General features: G+C 42.8%; 1 protein-coding gene across 1 annotated transcript; it reads left to right on the top strand.

Moving 5' to 3' along the window:
* Positions 1–22,990, top strand: MYL10 (myosin light chain 10). Its single transcript, XM_063173649.1, has 7 exons — positions 1–81; positions 9,207–9,293; positions 11,986–12,061; positions 13,404–13,508; positions 16,915–16,993; positions 21,961–22,009; positions 22,755–22,990. Exons 1-7 carry the CDS (start codon positions 79–81, stop codon positions 22,851–22,853), a joined length of 498 nt encoding a protein of 165 aa, XP_063029719.1. The 5' UTR covers positions 1–78; the 3' UTR covers positions 22,854–22,990.

The following is a 22,990-nucleotide window of genomic DNA, read 5'->3' as shown; positions in this document are numbered from 1 at the left end:
ACTATATAAAGAGACAATTGGCATTGTGTTTGTTGGCTGACTGGTTGGCAGAGCAGGGGTGGAAGGAGCAGCAGCACCATGGTAGGTTTTATCCTTCCCCATGTCTTTATCTCTGTATTTCTTTCTGACTCTTATGATTCCAACAGAGCAGGAATGATCACACAGCATCCCATGAAATCTCATTGTAGTATCACATCCAGAATGCTGATATACCCCACAGAGTGAGCTGGGAACTCCCAAGGACTGCTCTGCATGTATTTCACAAAGGAGGAAGGCACAGAATATGGATGGAATTGCAGAAAGGAAGAGCTGGTGCAGCTCTGTCCCACATTCACACTCCTGGCATGGCTGGTGTGAGATAGAATTAAGATCTGCTGTGGTGTGATGGGGACTGAGGGAAAGGGATTTCTCTGGAACTGGGTCTGTGCTGCTCTTGTGACCATGAGGAGAAGTAAGAAGCTCTGCAGAAATTTCTGTGTTGTGTTTTTGCCCTGCTCACTGTTGGCTTTTGGCTCTGGGACTCCACCAGCCACCTCACTTGATGTGATTCCAAAGAGCAAAGAACTCCTGCCTAAGGAATTGTGGGCAGATCTTTGTCTCCTGCAAATTCAGAGGAATGACTACAACAGTATTAGGAAAAAAAAAAAAAAAAGAGCAGGTGATTTTGTCTCTGTTTGTTTTGCTCCTTTTTGCAGGTCCTTTTCAGGCTGCCTAAAAGCAACGCTGGCCGGTGGCTCCCTGGGGCTATGGAATATTTCATTGTGGAGAACACCAGAGAGGGAGTTGTATATGAAAAGCTTTCTCAAAGCTTAGTTCAAACTTGATCCTATTTAAGCAGGTGATGAATGTGATCCACGTGCTGTTCTGAGCAGGGCAAAACCACATTCAATGGCATTTCTAAAATCCATGCACAAAACAGGTTCCAGTTTCAGCCAGTGCCAGCCCAGTGTCAGTGGTTTCACATTAATCATGTTCCTCACCAGTGCTTCAGAAGGGACCTTGTGCTGATTATGCCTCTTCAGGTGTGGATTTACAGGTTTCCCTTTAATCAGCCTCAGAAAAGTCCAAACCAGCCCTTTTTTGGGTGGGGGACAAGTGCTGGGTCTTAGCTTTTCTTTTTTCCCTTTTTTATTTTTTTTTTCCCAAGATTTTACTTATCAGTTTTTTCCCTGCCTGTTTAGTTCAATGACACACCAACACTCATTGATGTTTGAAGATATTCCAGGACATTCTGTGATGAAATGCTTAAGTTAGGAGACGTGAAAATATAGTGAGAGACTTGTCTGTCTCCTCGCTCCCAGCTCAACTGACGATGCTCTGTGGTGGTTCTTTTCATTGTGCCTTTTGTTTTGGGAAAATCTCTTCTGAGGTACCTTACTATACAGGGACACATGAAACAGATTTAAAATGGAAAGAAAAAAATAGCCTTAATGAAAGAAAGCTGAAGAATATCTTTACATAAGGAAGTGATCATTTTTTATTAATCAGAGGGAAATGTATATGTAATTATGCTAGATGAACTCTGTGGGGAGGTTTTTTTCTCTCTTTATGATGTCTTAAGGGATTTATAAATATTACAGAGGTTTTATAGCATCATAATATTTCAGATGTGCAGTAAAGCTACTTTCAAAGGATTAGTGCAGACAAAGCAGCATAGTAAAAAATAATTACAAGTCAGCCAGTGCTACTAGGCTCTGACATCCAGGGCTGATGACAGTGAGAGAGGCAGGGTTCAGGGAGATAATTTTTCTAACAAGAGCAGACCACACAAGTGCTGTGGAATGGAGTTCTGAGAACTGTCTATGGCTCTCTGTTAATTCCAGGGAATTTCAGACGAGCTGGGTCTGTGGTGTCTCCCTGAATGCTCTGTGCTGGTGGGCATCAGGAAGGGCAGTGGCACAAGGAAGGAGAGGGAAGCCTTTTTCTTATTCCCCAAACATTCCCGTGTTTGCTCAGTTTGAGTGACACCTTGTAGCGCATTTCTGTTTGCTGAGGGGAGCACTGTGCCCAAAAACAGCCTGCACCCTGCTCAGATGTGCTCTGCAGGCTGGAATGTGCCACCTGCACTGAGACAGCACCGACCGCAACACGGCCACGGTGACCGACCTGGCAGCTGGAACGGGGCTGCTGGTGGCACTGCTGCTGTGGCTGGGTGTGACAGAGTGTGTGTGACAGTGTGTGTGACACTGTGTGTGTGACAGTGTGTATGTGACAGCCCTGGGAGTGTCCATGTGTGTGTGACCATGTATGTGTGTGTGTCAGTGTGTGTGACAGCCCTGTGAGTGTCCGTGTATGTGTGTGACTCTGTGTGCGTGTCACTGTGTGTGACAGTGTGCATGTGACAGCCCTGTGAGTGTCCGTGTGTGTGTGTGTCACTGTGTGTGTGTCACTGTGTGTGACAGTGTGCATGTGACAGCCCTGGGAGTGTCCGTGTGTGTGTGACCATGTATGTGTGTGTGTCAGTGTGTGTGACAGCCCTGTGAGTGTCCGTGTGTGTGTGTGACTCTGTGTGCGTGTGTCACTGTGTGTGTGTCACTGTGTGTGACGGTGCGTGTGACACTGTGTGTGTGACAGTGTGTATGTGACAGCCCTGGGAGTGTCCATGTGTGTGTGACCATGTATGTGTGTGTGTCAGTGTGTGTGACAGCCCTGTGAGTGTCCGTGTGTGTGTGTGTCAGTGTGTGTGTCACTGTGTGTGTGTCACTGTGTGTGACGGTGCGTGTGACACTGTGTGTGTGACAGTGTGTATGTGACAGCCCTGGGAGTGTCCATGTGTGTGTGACCATGTATGTGTGTGTGTCAGTGTGTGTGTGTGACTCTGTGTGTGTGTCACTGTGTGTGACAGTGTGTGTGTCACAGTGTGTGTGTGTGAAAGTGTGTGTGACAGCCCTGTGAGTGTCCATGTGTGTGTGTCAGTGTGTGTGTGTGTCACTGTGTGTGACAGTGTGTTTGTGCGTGTGCGTGCGTGAAAGCGTGTGTTACAGCCCTGGGAGTGTCCATGTGTGTATGTAAGTGTGTGTGAATGGCAGCCCTGGGAGTGTGTATGTGTGTCCATGTGTCTGTGACTGTGTGTCCCTATGTTTCTCCATATATGTGTGTGTGTCTCCATATGTGTTTGTGTGTCTGTGTGACCATGTGTCCATGTGTGTGACAGCCCCATGTGTGCACACAGGGACTGCTCATCTCGTCACATGAAGGAGAAGAAGATTTGCTGGGTTGGGAAAAGCAGCTGTTGAACTTTGGCCCATCTGCTGGATTTTGGCCTATCTGTTGAATTTTGGCCCATCTGTTGGGCTTTGGCCCATCTACTAAATTTTGGCATATCTGTTGGGTCTTGCCCCATCTGTTGGGTTTTGGCCCATCTGTTGAATTTGGGGTGTTCAAGGTGGAGGAGCCTGTGGTTGAGAGGCTGGGGAGGCTCTGCTGCTCCGGGATGAGTTTGGCAGATGAAGCCTTCCCTCTGTGTGTCTGCAGGAGGAGAAGGAGCCTGTGACAGGGGAGGGTTTCTGTGAGGAGGAGGAGAACCTGAGTGTCCAGAGTGTGAAGCAGGGAGGCTGCAGGCCAGCAGATTTCTGTATCTAGCAGGGATCAAAGGTGTGTCTGTGTGGGTGTGTGCAGGCTGGGACTGCACACAAAATGGAGTGGGGATGAGAAGGGAGGGGTCTGTTTGTGACTGCAGAGCAGGTAATAAAAAGATCTTCTCTTTCTCACTTCTGATAACATGGTTTATTTGAATGATCTGAGGCTGCTGCCTGTTTGAAATGCAAATTGTGCCCTTAGAGCAGTTTGTGTTGCTTACTTCTCTAGACTGTTCCCTCCAAGGCATGCACTTGGGTTGGCCTTGTGCTGCTCACCTGCCATGGAAAAGACCTAAACCCCTCTAAAAAACGGTGGCTTGTCTGTAGCTGGGTTGTTTGGTGCAGATCTAATGTAAATTATCTCAGCAGAGCAAACCTGTGAGACAAAAATCAACAAATATCCTGTCCCATGCTGCAGCAATCCCTTGTCCAGGCCTGAGATGCAACTTCTGATTCAGAAGCTGTATCTGATGATAACAGAAATTTGAAGACAGGAAATGTCAGCACTGAGATCCCAGAGTGGATGAAAAACAAGGAGAGAGTGTGATGGATGAAAAAGTAATAGTAACTGAGAGTTGACATCATACAGTGGATCACAGCAGGGGACAAAGTCTGAGCAAAATGATGGATGATTCTGCCTTTTCTGTAGTTGTACATGTAGTTGCAGAGGAAGGAAGTACAAAATGTGAAACAGTAAAAACCTGGTGGTATCTTATGTCTACTTTGTCCTGGACTGAATAAACACTTAAGGGCACAGGACAGCAAAATCAAGCTCTTAACAGTGTCCACTGCTGGTTCTCCCTGCAGGGCTCTCTCCCTGCTCATCCACTGAGTTGTCTTTCATAGAAAAATTAGAAGAAGACACAATAAGTGGCTGAGTAAGGAAGTGTTTCTGCTTGTGTTTTTGACTTTGCTGTCAGGAACACCACATTATGTAATTGTTAATTATTAAGAGCATTTTCTGAGGGGCTTGGAGTATGGTGGGCTAAACAAGGGAGTGACCTCCCCAAACCTCTCCAAACCAAAACCAAACCAAACCCAAAACCAAACCAAACCAAACCAAACCAAACCCAAAACCAAACCAAACCAAACCATACCAAACCCAAACCAGACCAAACCAAACCCAAACCAGACCAAACCAAACCAAACCAAACCCAAATCAAACCAAACCCAAATCAAACCAAACACAAATCAAACCAAACCAAACTACACCAAACCAAACCCAAACCAAACCCAAACCAACCCCAAAAAAACCCAAAACAAACCAAACGACACCAAAGCAAAGCAAAGCTGTAGCTTGTGGCAGAGTGCTGCCCATCTCTCCTGACTGCCAGTGGAGATGTTCCTGTGCTGCAGGAATGCCAGGTGGAGGTTTGTCACTTCCCACTTACTGAAGGGTAAAAGCGTGCCCCTGAGCAGCCACTGAGGGACCTTGCTCACCCTGCTGCATCTTGCCTGGTTTTCCATATTTTTCTTGGTTGTCTGCAAAATGCACTGAGTGGTTGAGATGATAAAGCTCTGCAATAATCCAGTGTCATGGATCTGCTCTGGCATCACCTCTTTATGAATTTATCAGGGCAAACAATGCCTCATGTTCTGAAGTAAGAACAAGGTATTTTCATCTCCTTCCTCCTTTGTATGTAGAGGCAGAAACTGATTCCCCACCCCCTTTTCTTCTAGGTCACCCTGAAATCAAATTTCCTTCTGATTCCCTTGAACATCACTCCCCTCCCACCTTTGCAGCATGTAAAAAATGGATCCCTTTTCTTACATCCAGAGAGGCAAAGGCCACACACACTCATTGTCTCTGCCTGCCTGTGTCCCTGCACACCCTGGTTCTTTGGGGCTCCCTGACACTGCCAGAAAGGAGAAATATAAAGAACTTCAGTGAGGGAAACTCAGCTCAAAGAAAATGTCTGGTACAGCAGAGTTTTCTTGGGACCAGATTTTGGTATGGTTCCATTTCTTCATTTAAAGCCTCTAAAACAAACCAAAACCAACCAAACAAAACAACAACAACAACAAAAAAGACCCTTTAAAATCCAGGCTAATTGAAAGAGTGCTAACACTGGAAAGACAAATGAGTGATATGCGACAAGCCTGTGGTTTCTCCTCTAAAGTGAAGTGTTGTTTTCTTCACAATGGGATGATTAATACTCTCAGGCAGGAATATTAATAGGCTTGTTCAGTTGTTGCAACATTCTTCCCACTGCTGTGCTATTGAGGCCTCGGAACCCGAGCCCAGGGGACCCTCAGCTCTTCAGTTTCTCATCTGGCACGTTTTGTATGTCACTCTCACAGCACATGTTGCAACGAGAGCTGCTCTATCTCTGCAAAGTGCAGCCTGGCACACTTTGGTTTCAAGAGTTGGGAAATCAAGGCAGGCAGAAGGGATGTGTCAGTCACCCACTTTCTCCTCTGGGTCACCTACTAAATCCTTGACATCTTAGAAGCCATATATTTGCTCAGCTCTGTGATGTTCCTTTTAATATGTCATTCTTTCAGAGAGAGACTCTGGAGTCAGAACCATGAATGTGTTCATTAAAAAATTCTGGAGTGTTTGGAATTGTCAGACAGCAGCACAGAACTGTTCTGTTCTGAGTTATTCTTTTCTGTTCTCTTAGAGCTGTCTTTTAATTCAAGTTACCCACCAGAAAAACAATGAACTCTGTTCTGTTCTTGCTCCACCTACTTCTCTCTCAGCCTTCCCCCTCATAGCACCTCCCTGCCCACACCTTGTGTAAAATTGGGGTGCAGCTCTCTCTGTGATTATGAATTTTCTGGCTTTTAAGGGCAGGTAAGCTGCATTCCCAGTATTGAAAACTGGTAATCCAAGATGCTCTGTGTTGGACACTACAAGACTTAGCTTGAACCTGGTGATGGAAATCAAACCCACGTGGCAGCTGTTCATGGGCCCCTGTGAAATGTATTGGTGGTCTCAGCCCCCTCTTATTTATGAGCAGGTCATAAATGGGATCCATATCCAGACCTTCAGCAGAAAAACTAAAAATTGATTGGGCATCATGGGAACTGATCTTCTCTGTCATCCCTGGAGACAGCAAACCAGAGAGTAACAGTGAACAAATATATTAGGATCAATTTTTCTAGTACTTCTTCTAGGTTGGAAGTAAATTATTTTTAAGGTCCCACCCAACCCAAAACATTCTAAGATTCTGTGATACTACAGTAATTATTCCCTGTATAATCAGTTTTCCATCTTCTTTGCCTTGAAAAGGACTTCACTAATGTACAGAAGCTTTTTGGGCGGTTTTTAAATTGCTGGTCTTTTCTAATAGCTATTGAGCTGCAGCTTTTGCATTTATCTGGTCCTTCCTTAGAGCTATGGCTCTTGCTTGAAGCCTTACAGCCCAGAGAACCCAATAAACTGAGGAATAATGGAGGAATTGCCAGCATTTGGCATTTAGAAGAGCTGGACCCCACTGCCCATGGTTTCCTAGCACGGGGAATATTTATCAGTGTGGGCATGGATGCTGTGTTTGGCCCCAGCAGAAGAGCCCATGAGGAGGGCAAAGCCTGTTCTGTGTCCAGCAGGAGCAGCTCCAGGAGCCCTCAGAACCAGCCCCCCTGCCCTGCCCAGACCCCAGCCCTGCTGTCCCCCCACAGCTGGCAGGACTCTCCCCTGGGCCACATCTGCTTCCCCTTTACCTCAGGGAACAAACCCATGCAAATACATAGGATTGTTCTGAATATTTCCATTCGATCTGCAAGTGTTGAAAGCCTCCTCCAGGCACCTCACGTTATGTGGAAGATTGCCCATTACTGCTCAAAATAGCACTTATTTCATGTGGAGGAGGAGGAGGAGGGAATCTGTTTATTCCAAAATCAATATTTCTACATTCATTAAACATTCCACTTATTAACTTCTTTTTTCCATGCCTGTGGTGGCATTCTATCCTTGTTTTTATCCTCACTACAAGTATATTTTTCACTTAATTTCCATTCCTATTTCCAAATTTTAGTTCTTTGAATTAGCTGATAGGAGCTTGACAGGTCTGGAGTGTGGGTATGTGGGAGAGTGTCTAACATTGCCCTAATTTCCCCCCTTCCATATCCTGGGATCTAAACCAGGGTGGCTGAGTGCAGAAATCTGCCTGGCAAATTAAATTGATCAGACAATGTATGCTTCAAACAGAGTCAAGTGGGAATATTTTCTTGAGCTGCTCTGCTCCTCAGGATATTTGAAATCAGTATTGAATTTGAACTTTCACAGGCTTTTTTATTTTGATGAAAGGAGACAGTAGAAGTTGCCTTCTGTTTCATGCAGAATAGCCCAAACTAAGTAAGACTAATTTTCTGTGACACGAGAACCAGGTGGGACTATGATAATGAAGTTTAAAAGTAAAAATGATAAAGAAAAAAGTAATCTGTCTGGAAGGGAACTCAAAAGGCATTGCAGCTCATTATCCTGCCCCAAGTAAGGATAACACTGTGGTTAAAACACTTCTGTAATCCTTTGGAATCACAGATTTTATTCTTTACTGCAGAACAAGAACTATATTGTCTTAGGCAAGCTGGTTGGGCCCTTATTCAAAGATATTTAATGAAGCCTAGTTCTGACTGAGTTTTAGTGAGCATTAGATTCTTAGATATCATTGTAGCTCTTTCCCCAATCTTGCTCTGTCTCAGCCTCCAGACTTGAGAATGGTGATAAAAGCAGTCCTGCCCTTTCATTTGAGATGATTATCTTGAATATTAAAATAACATGGTCTGGGTAAGGTACTGCACTGCAGTGCCATAGGTTGGTGCAGGAGTAGAGGCTCCAGGAGTAGAAGGTGTTCCTGCTTGGGAAGGATTAATCTGTTCTGTCAGTGCTGGTCCAGACCAAGCAGATTTCCAAACATTTCTCTGTGAGTAGGAAATGATATAACTTCCCTTTCCAGCTCCTGAGCTCAGTCTTCATGCAGGGCCTTGTTTGGAGTCTGGCTGCCAGTCCCAGCATAGGAACTGGGAAGAGGGAGCCCTTGGAGGCACTTACCTGAATTCTGGAATTTCTTGAGACAGCAGGCAGGGAATTCTAGCTCATACCTTCAAGTGACACCACTGCACACCAAGGGCTAGAATTCTAGGGCATTCCAACTCATATCTTCAAGTGACACCACTGCACACCAAGGGCTGTCACCCCTGAGCTCTGCAAAGCCAGCGTGGAAGGGGAGAGGTCCCTGTGTGACATGGCCTGGGGTCCTTTGAGGTGGAGGTGACCCTGCCCCAGGAACAGGCAGCTCCTGGGGGAGCCAGCAGTGCACCAGGCAGGAGGCTGGGCCCCACTTTGGGTCCCTCACCTTTTTAAAGGCAGCACAGTGACAAACTGTCCTGGTTTGTCTGAGCTGTCAGGTCCCAGGACACAGCAGGGAGTGCAAAAAGCCTCAATCTGTTAATAAGGCAGCAATTTTTATCCCTTGTATAATTAAATATATATATATTCAATCATATCTATATCTAAATCTATCTGTCTGTAAGATTGAATTTTAAAACCTTGCAATAACAAAGCACAATCCGCTTGTATTACTTGACTGTGTAGTTTTTACCTTCTGTTGAAGATGTAATTTGTTTTCATGGGTGCTTAACAGACAAAGGAATATATATTTGATCTTCTTATTTATATTCCAGGCTCCCAAAAAGGCAAAGAAGAAGATAGAAGGTGGTTCCAATGTTTTCTCCATGTTTGAACAAACCCAGATCCAGGAGTTCAAAGAGGTTGGTCACTACTCTGCTGTTCTCTATAGTCTCCTGTTATTGCTAATGAATAACATAGGTTTTGTTTGTAATCCTTATTCAATTCTCCATCTGCTTTAATAGAACACACAGTTGTTTTCTGAATCATCCCTGTGGTTTTGGCTGGTAGATCATTTTCCTTGTGTGTTTGTTTGTTCTTTCTTTCATTCTTTCTTTCTTTACTTCCCTCACTCACTCCCCTGTTTCTCTCTAGACTTATTTGAAAAGCACCCAAGCCCCCACCCCAAAATAAAGGAAAAGCATCAGCTCATCCACTTCAGCCCTGATTCAGGAAAACACTCGAGCACATGTTAAAGTTAAGTGGTATTTTAAATAAGAATAGTCTTATGTGCTCAAGTATTGTCCTGAATAGAGATGCCAGGCTGAACCAGGGCTTTCATTCCTGCTCTGTTCCACAACAGCAACAGAAAATATTCATCTGTGCCCTTCTAAAGCTGCCCACAAAGGAGAAACGAAAATGCCAAGAAGCCCTCAGCTTTCTCCACAAATGCCAATAGAACAAGACAACATGTGGAGATGAAGTAAGCAGCTTTCAGCTCCCAAGGGATTTGGTGGTCCAGGCACTGTAGGTTCTTTGACCAGTTACCTCTGAGGAGGTAAAACTGATGGGTGGCCTAAAAGCTGGAGAATAGAAAAGACACATAATCTGTTTGATGAGTTTCTGGTCTTTTTCTGTGGGGACAAATTCGAGAGTCCATGAGACCATCACATTCTGCACTGGTTTGTCATTTTAAATTACTGATTTTTTCCCCATTTTTTCCAACTCATGTCTCCAAAGCAATTTTCCAGTGTGATAAATGTCTGCTCTTTCATGTTGTGCCTTCTTGTGGCTTTCAAGTTTACTTTTCTTCAGGATTCCCACCAGGAAAGCTCAGTGATGGACAAGACCAAACCCAAGGCAAGGCCTGGGGATATGACCCAGCTAAATTAACTGGAACCACTAATCATTTCCCCGCAGTCAATGGGAATATTTGACTCTCTTCTCCCACTTCTTCTCCATATCATAGGAACCTTCAATTTTAATTTCTTTGGGAATTACTGTTTGAAGATGGACCAACACAAAGAACTGGACAGAATGCCATTATTTGATCTTCTTTAAATAAGATAATACCAGGAGCATTTCTAGGGGGATGGTGGCAGAATAATGGCAAAAGCATGAGGCAGTGGAGTGGTCGAGTGAAACCCAAAACCATGTTGTGTCTAAGGACTGCAAATCTGGGACACATATTTCTGAAAACCTGATTTGGATTAGAATATTTTTATCTAGAGATTTCAACCAGCTCATCAGCAAATGTTTCAGCATTGCTGTTATGTTATTTAAAATTCATCCATTACAGTGCCTGATGCTCTTCCTGTCTCCTGTGAGCTGCCTGGGTTTGGCTTTGCTCTTCATATCTTCTTTCTCTTTTGCTTCCAAATTATGGGGAATCACCATTTAAATCACCATTTAAAACATCTCCAAAGAGTTGGGCTTAATTTTTTGTAAGGGGATTGATTGGAAGGTAAATATAAGATTATGAACATAATACTGAATGGAGCCTCATGGGCAAACTGGGCTGTGAGCAGTGAGGCTTTGCAAGAAACTGGAGGAGAAAATACCTGAAGATTTGTGGAGATAACTTGTTCATGGGAAGAAATGCACCCTGTAGGGCAGCAGACTTTAAAACTCTGCAAGTTACTGCAATCTCAGGGGAGCACTGTCTGAAGAAAGAATAATTCCTGGCCATTGCAAAGATACTGTCCCCTATTGATGTACCTGTCAGACAGATAACCAGCTTCAGTCATGCCAGGATCAACTCATATTCCCCATGGCATGGCCAGGGGAATTTCAGGTCATTAAAATCTTTCCAAATCAATGAAACATTATAAGTGTGATGGCAGCCAAGAGATGGACACACAAATGGGTAAACAGATACATGAGCAGTTAGCTGGCTTGGTAAACAATGGTTAGAGCACACCAAGTCTGTGTTGGCTGAAAATAAAAAAAACAACTGTTTTTATCTATCAAAAGTTAAATTTTGCCTGACAAGGGTATTTAAGGTCAGCACATCAGTGTCAGTCAGAGCACACAGCACAGTCTCAAAGATGCAGTGTATTGGAAAGGGGAAAACTTTGAATAAACAATTTTATGGAACTTACATTTCTCTGTACTTTTGAAAGTTCAGCTATCTCTGTGTGATGGATCATTCTAAGGCTCAGGAGGAAACGACTTCAGGTTGATAGCAGAGAGATATCCACAGAAATGAAATGTTTTACAGAAACATTTCAGCCTTGTTCAAAGAATGGAGTATGGGGAAGGTATAAACACAGAGCAAACTCTGGCTAAATCTGCCCTGACTAAAGCCTCCCTAATTCAAACTTTTATGGGTTAAGGGCTGAATGGCTGGAGCTGCCAGCATTGGCTTCAGCCCAATGCACGCTGCACTGAGCATTAATTTAGTAAGAAGAAGTTTGGGTGGGTTTAATTAAGCCCCTTGCCAAGATACAGTAATGTGTTGAAAGTGAGGAAAGTGCAATGATGTGGAGGAATCAAAGGAAGTTAAATATTCCTTTTTACAGCATGAATATCATCCTCCCATGGACTGATGTGTGTGACTGGAGCACTGTTCTGTGCAATGGAAATGGCAATTTCTGTTCCTTTTCCTTCCCACAGGCTTTTACCATCATGGATCAGAACAGGGATGGCTTTATTGACAAAGCAGATTTGAGAGACACATTTGCTGCACTAGGTAAACTAACAATTCAATACTTAAGAGATATGCTGTCTCAATTTCAAGCACAGAAGAAAGGTTGGTATTAGAATGACAGTGGGGGAAGAAATGAGATACACAGGGGCAAAAGGAAACCTGTTGTGTTTGACCTTCCTCCCTGTGGTGGTTGGGATCTTACTGCACAGCTCCAGCTGGAAAGTGTCCTGAGCAGGGAGTGGAATGAAGATCTGATCCCTCCCCTGCAACTATTTCAGAAGAAGCCCACCCAAGCAGGGGTCCATGCCAGGCATTTCTGATTTGCCTCTGAACCCAGGCTTTTTCATCTGGGAGCCATGGAATATGCACTGATTAGCACCGCAGTCATGGACTAGCTGCCCCTCTGCCCACACAAACCCAGGAGGGCTCCATGTGAAGTTCTGGGAGTTTGTGTGGGGTGAAATGTGCATGTCATGAGATTAGGTATTGTCCATTCCATGGCTATCACAACCTTGATGATATCAAACACATAAGAGCAAATCTTCCCAAGGAAAGAAAAAATTCAAGCGCTCATGATCCCAAACCTGGAGTTGTATCCTTCTTGCAGCATTTGAGGCTTGAACAGTGATGTAGGCATTTGGGCTTTTGCCATCTGGAGCTTATTAAAAAGAGCTTGATAAGAATCTTTAGTGCTCCCCGGGGTGGAATCAGACGCCAGCAGAGTCAGTGCAAGGAGCAGAAGCTCCTGAACTCTTTATTGTGACAATGAGGTTTGCAAACTTTGGCCTGTAGCTACTGTTACCCTGAAATATTTATTTCTTAAGGCCAAGTTCTGCTATCTTTCCTGTTCAGTGAAGCCTTTCAATGCCTATAAAGTACATTCACAGCAAATTACCACTCAATTTGAGGAGGGTTGCCAGGGTCTAAACTCTCATCAATAGGGCTGCACAAGGATGGGGAAGGGATCTCATCCATCTGCCCTCTACTCAGAGAGGTGTCTCAATATCCACGAGGGCAAAGACTGAGACCTTGGATTCACTTCAGTCACTTTGATCTCTGCTATATTAATATCAGTGGGGCCCATATTTCACCTGAGGTAAAAAAAAAGCCCCAACTCAAAAAGCAGTTTATTTGGAAGTTCCCCTTCTCTCGTCCACTGCTGGCCATGTCTGTGTTATTTATCCTTCTTGCTCCTTCAATCACCCTTTGATCTCAGAGCCAGCTCTGCCAATTTCTTTTTCACTGGGGTATTTGGGAGTTGTGTTCTACCATGTTATTAGCAAAGTTGCACAGAGCCCTGAGCTCCCCAGTGGGAGGAGATGAATGGGAATCGTTTTTTGAAACACAATTTGTGATTTATTATGAAAAATGATCTCTGCTGCAGGTCGTCTGAATGTCAAGAATGAAGAGCTTGAAGACATGGTGAAGGAGGCGCCAGGTCCTATTAACTTCACTGTCTTCCTTACTATGTTTGGGGAAAAGCTGAAAGGTAAGTACCTCTGGGGGATTGGAGAGGTATCTGTCAAAGATCCTCAGCACTGAAATATCTCAGCACCTTGCAAATTACAATAATGTCTCCACAGAACAGTGCTTAGAGGCAAGGAGGGATCTCCAGTTTTGCAGACAGAGGGGAAGAATGAAAGGCTGAGGGACGGTGCAGAGGACAACTCAAAGGTGTGATTTAGCTTACACAAACTAACATGAAAGGGCTGAGTTGGGGTCCAGAACGTGATGAAACCTCAGCAGCCTGGAGCACAGTGCAGGGGAGTTATTCACCATCAGAAGGCTCCTGGGCTGAACTCCTGCTCATGCTCTAGTTATAGCACTCCCTGTGTTAGCTGGTTTTAGGTTGTTTTTTAAAAATCCACCCTTTTTGCACTCCTTAGGACATTAAGCAAACATGGGCTTTCCTCATTTTCTGTATTAATTGTAACTCCATGGCCGAACCTCAGTGTCACTTGAGGTGATTTTGCCATTAGGTGAAGATTTTACTGAATAACCCTTAATGAGGTGGATAAACTGAAATAATTAAATTTCAGTGGATTTACAATGATAAGGGAGAGGGATTTTACCCATTTCCCCAGATTATGTAAGGAACACTGTGGGAAGTTCAGGAAATGTGGGTAGTAAATTCACTGTGTGAGCTGGTAATTTAGTCATGTTTCCTCTCCAGTTAATGGGTGGAAACTGCAAGAGGGGGGGTGTGAGGCCAAGACAGAACTCCAGTCATCTTCCTACAGGCATGAGAGAAAGGTGAAAGCCTTCAAAGCAGGGCTGGTCTTAGCCGAGCACATTCCAGAAGTTTGTAAAAATAACTAATGAATAGAAAAATGGAAAAATCTGATCATATCTTCTTAAAAACATTTATTGTTTGGTTGATGGACTCTGGCTTTGTATTGCCAAACACAATTCCAGTGAAGGGTTTTCTATGCTTGGAATTGAAAACAGAGAGGTCTGAAAGAAAGAATTCATGTAGCTGGTTCTGGAAGAAAGACACTCTTGCTAAAGAGGGCAGGAAGTCTGGGAAGCACGAGGGGTGATGGAGAAGGCTGGCTGAGGAGAGGATTTTACTGCCCAGACATCAACCTGTGTGTGGCACCTCCACCAGGACATTCCAGGTGTCTTGTGGCAGAGTAGGGAGTTCCCTCCTCCATATTCTTCCTCCTGGGATATGTGAATGCTTGTTGTGGGGTGCGCTGCTGCCCATTCCATTTGTGAGCATGGAAATGAGCTCTTCCTCCTCTCCCCTCTTCCTCCTCTCCCCTCTTCCCCCTTGCTGGAGCTGGCAAAGCCTCTGGCCCTGCCAATCCTGAGGCCTAAAAGCAGAGCCAGCACAGGAAGGTGAATGGCAAAGCAGAGCCCTCTTGTCTGCAGGTTTCCTGTTGGCTACTAGCAAAGGAGGAGGTTTTTTTTAATTTCCATTTGGTGAAGGGAAAATCACAGCTGTGCTTGTCATGCCCTTCTGGTTGGGTTTGTCATGCAAAGGAAGCAGAGCCAAAAGACTGCACATTCCCAATCAAAACTAATTGGGATGAAGAGCCTTTGTAGTGCAATTAGAAAGGGAGAAAGGGCTAGAGGAAGTGGATATGGCAATTTTGCAACACTCTTTATTAGCTAAGTACCACTCAGAGAATTTGGTGAAAGGTGCTTTCTAAGTAAAATTTGTTGTGCTATAATTGATTTCTGTCATAAAGGGGAAGCTGGGATTTTCAGGATGAGCTTTAGCTTTGTATGTTGAGATTATGATGCCAGATGAACAGCTAACAAAACTCGGTTTATGTTAATGCCAACCACATGGAGCTGCTTCTACAGGGAGTCAGAATAATACAATTTGTACAGAAAACAGAGATGCCGCACATCAAAGAAACCACTTTATTTACCAGCTAATCAATAAAGAATGCCTGCTGCATTGCTTCTCTTCAAAGCCAAAGTCCAAGGATATGACAGAGTAGAAAATGTAAAACACAGTAAGGAAAAAAAAATCCCCCCCACAGCGGTGACTACTTAAAATGCAGCCCTCTCCTCAGAGCTGGGGGATGTTTCTCTTCATGGGACAATCCAAACACTCATTAAACACCAATGCTCTTTGTATTGATCACAGATTCATTGCAGTTTGAATGCACTGCCTACAGCTTGGCAAAAATAATGTACATGGCCATTGTGTGGCAAGGAGGAGGCCACATAGCCCGAGGTGTGTTCACTATTCTATCCTGCAGGATCCTGCTAATCCTTGTGAAATCTTTCAAACAAAGCAAACTGTGAAGGCATCAGGAGAGTCTGTAGAGCAGGGAACCTTGGCTGGGTTCTGTTCTGGTTCTACCTCTGCCAAACTTTGAAACAAACTTTGAATCTGCAACCCCTTTGTGTTGTATCCTTTTTTAATCACTCTTTCAGCATACCAAATAGCTTCATTTTGTCCATGGAATCAGTTCATCTGCTTGTAAATTTGGTTTCCTACAGTTACAAAGATTTGTATTGTGTATACTACAGGAATATTTTGAAATATTGGGGAACAGTCAGGAACAGAGTACACAGTGTATCCTTTGGTGTGGGTTGAAAATGAGTCTACTCAGGATCTGCAGCATTACAGAATAGTCAGAAGCCCCAGCCAAGATTAAGGCACTGTGAAAACGAGTCCCTGACACAAATGTTTTCCAGTCTAAAGAGATGGGATAGATAATGGAAGGAAGAAAAGGGAGACCATTACAATCATTTTACTGCTGGGAACAGAAGGACAGGGATATTAAAGTCATACTAAAAATCTGTGCCCAGCTAAGAGCAGAAGCAAAATCTTGTAGCCACAGTCTAATTCTTTACACCATCCTGTTTCTGTAAGTAACACTTAATGAAGAGACACTTAAGGAGAAGGGCACAATGGGATTTAAGTGCAGATCACCATCTCACATTGATCATCCTGTTTCCATTGCATTCCATTGGCATTTGGATTTTATGATGAGCTCCGTTTCCCTTAGTGAGGGAAATAACCTCTTCTCTATATGGCCAAGAACAAGTAACATCAAAAAGTGTTTTTACAAGGAACGTACAGTGCAAGATTAAAGGAAGCCAGTGAGGGAAACAGTTTGTTATATTTTCATTTCTGAAAGCCACTAATCCTCTGGGTACTGATATTGGAGACCAGTTCCTGGAAGTTTTCTCTCCTGCAGACATAGAATAGATATGAGTTATTATTTTTAAGCTTCTGAGCATTGAACTATTCACCTCTATTGTTTATCTGACATGACAAATGCTGCCGACTCAGGGAACCTTTGTCTTCAAACCCACAACTGCAGAATTCTCCATTTTGCACTGTTTTCAAGCGAATGTAATTACTTAGCAAGTATTCTGCAGCCAGAGAAATACATCCAGGCTTCTAAATTATATTTCATTAATTTCAGGCACGGACCCAGAAGAAACCATTCTGAATGCTTTTAAGATTTTCGACCCAGAAGGAAAAGGCCGCATAAAGGCAGACTAGTAAGTTTATTTCCAATCCTTTAGAAGAATAACAACAATAATAATAATTGCAGAGTTTTAAAGAACTGCTTAAAAGCTGCATTTTTCACAGTATTTTAAGAGGCAGAGAAACATTTAGCTTTGTAAGCCAGAGTTAAAAGTCTGGACTGTTGTATGAATGTATTTGTATACCAAAAAGAGATGTTATTGTCTTCAGACATTGCAAGAGCCAACGGAAATATAATCACATGTAGGCCATTAGATAGCCTCTTTTTGAAGGTCTGGATATAAATCGACACATGACTCTTTGTAAATTAACTCCATATGTAAAATTAAAATGAATGTCTGGTGCCTAACTCTCAGTGCTTGACTAAAATGGGAAAGCTACTCCTCTCTTTAAAAAAGTGATCAATTTAATTAACTCTGAGACATGGTTTTAGTGCTGGACGTTTTCCTTTTTATGTGTTTATCATTTGAGCCTTCTGCTTCTAGAAATAATTTGCTGTAAAATTCCACTAGATACAGTGAGAGCCAAACCAAATAATACTATTAATAATCTGGCAATTATTGTCAATATGGCTATTTTTAAATAAGGAGGCAGAACTTCATTTGTATTCATATCCTGTTGCACCAACAAAGCAATGTAAAAGGACTTTAAGAGGTATTTGCACAAATGCAAACCCTCCTTGCACTGCCAGAATGGTGCAAGCAGGACTTTCAGGTGAGTGAGATAAATGATATCACATCAGGGCAGAGGATAAGGATATTGGACCTATTGCTCCAGAGAAGTGGTTTATGTACCTAGATTTATGTACCTAGATTTATGTATATGCTTAAATTTGTTCATATGCTGAAATTTCCTGGTGAATTTGGGGTCTGTACTTCTACTGCAGCAGCCATTTCAGGTGGTTTTTATAAAGCATGATATGTATAGGAAATCTATCAGGGAACTACGAGTTACAAAATTGCATTTACATCAATTATTGCTGTTTATGATGTGATAGCCTCTGACCAGAACCCTGTGGAGATTTCCATGACACTATCTGCAATAATTGATGAAAGGTAGTTGAAAATGTAAGATTCATGTTCAATATCTCTTTCCTTTACCAAGGTGGTTTTCTATGGCAGTACCCCAGTGGGTCTGAGAACTTCTGCAATATGCAAAATAAGAGAGACAGTCCTTTGAGTGAGAAGTTCCAAATTAATTAAACACAAGTGGATATAGAAACCAATCAGAAGGAACAGAAGGTTAAGACCTGTCCTGATGGTTTTGAGGTTAACATCACCCAAAGAGCTTGGGAAGAAGAGTCAGAGGATCATATCAGAAGTGACTCAAACAACAGAATTAATGCAGCCTTTTACCAAATAGGGCAGATCACACAGTAGTGAAATCATAGCCATGAAATACAACCTTCTGATACTCCAGAACCCATGAAATGTTATATTTCCCACCACTATCTGTAACAATATCCTGCATACAAAATCTGCAGCTTGCCACCCTGTGTTCAGCTCTACATTCCTTGGATGCTGGAAGCCAGTTGGAGTTTGGGGCAAATTAGGAATGCAGTATCACACTCCAAAAGGAAGATGAGAGAGAAATATTTAATTTTTCCTTGATGGAAAAGGTCAATCTTGTCCCCACCCCCACTGCACTGCTAACATTAGACAATTGTTTTAGTTCATCACCACAACAGAGCATAATGTTTACTTATTAGACCCGAGGGTAATGTTGATCATTACAGAACAAACCATTAAATCAATTCTGTGGATGTCTTTGAGGTTTAACTTCTATTCATATGCTTCCAAAATGTAGACATTTGAAGTTTTGAAATAATTTTTCTGTTGGCTCACGCAGCCATTTCAATGCGACAGTTAATGCTAATAAATAATATTTCTCCGTATTAAAAAATCCTGGAATGTTTCTCCCAAAAACCAGTCATGCTGACCTTTTAATCAGAACTTCATTTTTATGTTCATGGAGTTAGCATCCTTCTGGGGATTTTTATGTTTCTTCCCTCTGCGTGTTTTCACCTCTAGTCTGGAAATGACTCACTTAGTCCATGTGATGGTAGCTGGGATGGAGCCTTCTAACCTTTCCAGAAGCTCCAGGAGTTTATAACTTACTTCCAAATTCAATGACAGACTTTGTTTTTCTGCATCATTATACCACACATAAAACCCTTCCCACAGCATGATGTCAAAAAGAGAAAAAGCTCCCAGTCCCATTCTCAGCTGGTGTAAACTGGGGCAGTGTTTGGAAAGGTTGGATGATTCAGTCCCAAATGCCACTCGTGGGGCAGAGTGACTCAGGCCAACACCAACTGTGCCTGATGCTGAGGCCAATGAAACTTTTCAGATTTGGGCCAAATGAAAATGGACCCAGGGGATGGAAGAGGTCCCAGGCATGCTGGGCTTTGGAGGTGTTTGGCTGAGCTGGAGATGGTTCTCCCCATAGCTGTGGAGCTCTGCTCCTTCCCACTCACCTGGTTTCCTCCAAGACAGCTCTGTAGAAAAGGCAAACCCAGAGGAAAATCAAAAATGTCCCAGAGATTTTACAGATAATTTTTAAAAAGGCTTTAAAGATATCAGAATGCAACAAGGTATTTGTAAATGTAGAATGAATTTATGTGAGCCAGGACAAGAGACAATATTTACACTCCTAAGTCAAGGCAAATGAAATGGATTTTTTTTTTTTTTCTTTTGGGGAATGGGGGGTTTGGTTTTTTTTTGGGCTATTTTTTGAGAAGAATATAAGATTCCTAAAGAAAACAAGATACAAAACCAAAAAAGTGCATAATTTTTGGCTTTGGAAATGGTGAGTGTTTGTTTCCCTATAAAATAAATAATGGAAAATGTGCATGGATCCTTTAGTCAGTCCTTCTTCCTTGTGAGTGTGCCAGAGCCTACTGGGCTGTGCATCAGAAGATTATAATTAGATATTTGATCTTTTCTTTTCCCCTAAATACTTTAAGCATGTGAATAGAAGACACACAGTGCCCAGATCTCTTTTTAATTCAGGCTTGTTTGCAATGAAGTTTATTTGTGACTTCTGACAAAACTGCTGTAAGTGCTTCCTTCTATTCACCAAGCTTCTTCCTGGATCACACTTCCATTTGCATTTGCTAATTCTGTTTGTCCAGGGCATATATATCCAATAATCCATCTATATCCAATATATCCAATAATTTATGCTGAGGGGAATGATCTCTCTACTCTTGCACCCACTGATCATTTGAGAATTTGCCTTCAAAAATGCAGTCACATACCAAATGGCCAGAGGAACAGAACAGAAACAGAAACTTGAGACAAAGGGATGAAGAAATTTAGCTAACTACAGAGAATGGTGAAGTAATGCAAGAAAAATATACCAATTAGCTTAAGCTCTGTGTGTTCCCAAAGCTTGCACAGATATTTTCACACTTGTCCTTCTTCATTGTTTTCAATTTTCCCTTTCTGGGCTTCCAAATGTGCATTTATACCAACAAGAGCTGCAGAAGTGTCTGTGCCCCTGCTGCAGACTGGGATGTGTAGCCTTTTCATGGAAAAAGATAATTTTTCAGAGCTGTGAGTGCCATTGTCGCTTTCCCACCCAAACTGCACTTCTGTCTGGGGGACTTTTCTCATGTGCTGAAAGGGAGGATTTATTGTTTTGCCTGAACATCTGCACCCATGGTAGGTGAATTTTGCTCCCCTGCAAGTGTTCCTGTTCAGGCATGATTTCTGTTATAAATATTCTATATATTCTAACATTTCTGTTAGAAATAGTTTTAAATATTCCCTTTAAAAAGCAGAAAGGACTTCTTCTAGAAAAGCTGCCACTCTCACTCCCCCCACAACAAATTCTTGAAAAAAGCAGCTTTATTTTTCAAATCCACAAACCAAACCAGATTTCTATATTTGCCTCAGCTTTTGTTTTTGTACAACAGACTGCTCACCTGTTATCACAGCTTTACAGTTTGTTTTACTGCTCCAGAGCTGTGTCTGATAATGTATAAATACATTTGGTAGCGACAAAAGGAGACAACTCTGCCTCTTCAGCGTGAATGAAAACTGTGAGATTAATATAGGAATTCTTCTACAGGAAGAGGAAATTATTGGTGTTATTGAAGGGATGTTTATGTGAATCTAAGTGAGTTTATACTGGTCAATGTCCCAGCACGTGGTGCATGTGCTGCCCTCAGTACATGAGAAACTGGGGGAGGTATAAAGATATTTTATGTACAAGGGTTAGACTAGAAAAAAAAAATAATTCTTCCTGGCTTTTCTATTCACCTCTAAACTTAGGTAAAAAAAGAAAAAAATAAATTACGTGCTCGACTGCCTTCCCACAATGGGTTTAAAACAGAGGGTAAATCAGCTGAGAGTCTGCCCCCAAAAGATTCTCTTTGATGTAATTGCACGGGATGCAGATTGTGTGTGGGATAAGCTCCGTGTTCCAGCGCTGTGACTCCAGATCAAGACAGGGCACCGTGAAATACAGCAGGGCTCATGCAGCTCCACAGCTCCTCTGGGAATGGCTGCATGCAAATAAAGCATTCTCCAGTGATGACTGGCAATAGAGGCTCGAGTTCTCTTTCAAGTCCTCTTTCTCATTTCATGCTCTGTTCCTTTCATCCTCAGATTTTACAGAAAATATTCCCTCTTTTGGTTTTGTTAAGTGATCCAAACTTTAAGCAGCAAGTGAGGAAACCTACCATTTTAGGCTAAGATAAGCATACAAAATTGCTGTATTTCAATTACAGTAATAACCTTAAACAATTTTAAACCTCTATAAAGTGTCACAAAAGAGAAATAAGTTGGCAGAGCGAGGCATTGACACTGATGGGTGCCCACAGAAAATCTCTTACAATATCATGTAAGGATTAGCAGCTCTAATTTATGCGGTCACACAGATTTTCTTTCAGGCAACTTCAGGAGGGATCTTGCCATCTGAATTGTCATGTGCCATTATCACCCTTTAATCAGGTTATTTCATTTTATTTGAACAGCATCAAAGAAATGCTCATGACACAGGCAGACCGGTTCAGTCAAGAAGAGGTAAGGAACTTCATTCAAACCAGGAATCCAGCTCCTGTTCAGCACTAAGTCCTTGCCCCTCTTTAAATGCATGAATTTAGCTGAAATCCAGCCTGAGAGGAGGTTGATGCCAGCTCTGGCAATTAGAAACAATTCAAAGCATCTCTTCTGAAGAGCTCCATGGCTAAATCAAAGTCAAACTGATTCTTTGGACTCCCATCCAAGTGCAAGTGTGGCCTATCTTGTGCTGCTCCTCCCCATGGAGGGCAGCTGGGCAATTGATTTACTGGAGTCCAAGTGGATTTGGGTGGGGACTGTGTTCTGGTTTCCATTTCTGTGAGTTACTTGGTTTGAAATCTGAAATAAGGTACTGACTTGGTGGTTTGTTAGAGACAGCATGGATTCTGCTGTTTGGGAGGAATTTAGGGGCACTTTAATTTCAGAAGAGGAGATTGAGTGGAGTTGGTCTGTGGACAGAACAGACTGGACAGTCTGTTCCAGTCAGAACAGAGACTGGACATTTATCAACCAGAGCTTACCTGGGGTTCAGGGAGAGCTCTTTTCAACAGAGAACTTGTGGGATTCTAGCAGAACTTTATTAACCAGTTATGTTCCAACTCTGGTTTCAACTTTACCGAGCCCAAGGAAAACTTCTCCTTGGTGGTTAAAGGACCAGGGCAGCAGGGAGCTGAGCTGGGTGCAAAATGAAAAGCTGTTCATGTTGCTGTCCCACAGTCTGTGACACTTCTCTCTGTTTGCTTGGCAGATCAACCAGATGTTTGCTGCTTTCCCTCCAGATGTCTCTGGGAACCTTGACTATAAGAACCTCTGCTATGTTATCACCCATGGTGAGGAGAAAGACTGAGAGCAAAGAGAGGAGCTTCTCCTGAGGTGATGCACCCAGTTATTTCATGATGCTTTCATGTACAAACATCCAGGATGTGAAAGCCACATGGTCATTGGAAGAGAACCAATAAAATAATTGCAAATAGATTAAAGTTA

This window comes from Melospiza melodia, chromosome 21, assembly GCF_035770615.1.
Source record: "Melospiza melodia melodia isolate bMelMel2 chromosome 21, bMelMel2.pri, whole genome shotgun sequence".
Taxonomy (NCBI): Eukaryota; Metazoa; Chordata; class Aves; order Passeriformes; family Passerellidae; genus Melospiza; species Melospiza melodia.
Note: the sequence above shows the minus strand (reverse complement) of the source record. Positions and strands in the feature narration are given on the sequence as shown.

Coding starts and splice junctions, on each gene's coding strand:
- MYL10 (XM_063173649.1), top strand. Junction 9,294..11,985: donor AGATCCAGGAGTTCAAAGAG/GTTGGTCACTAC, acceptor TCCTTCCCACAG/GCTTTTACCATCATGGATCA. Junction 16,994..21,960: donor GGCCGCATAAAGGCAGACTA/GTAAGTTTATTT, acceptor TTATTTGAACAG/CATCAAAGAAATGCTCATGA.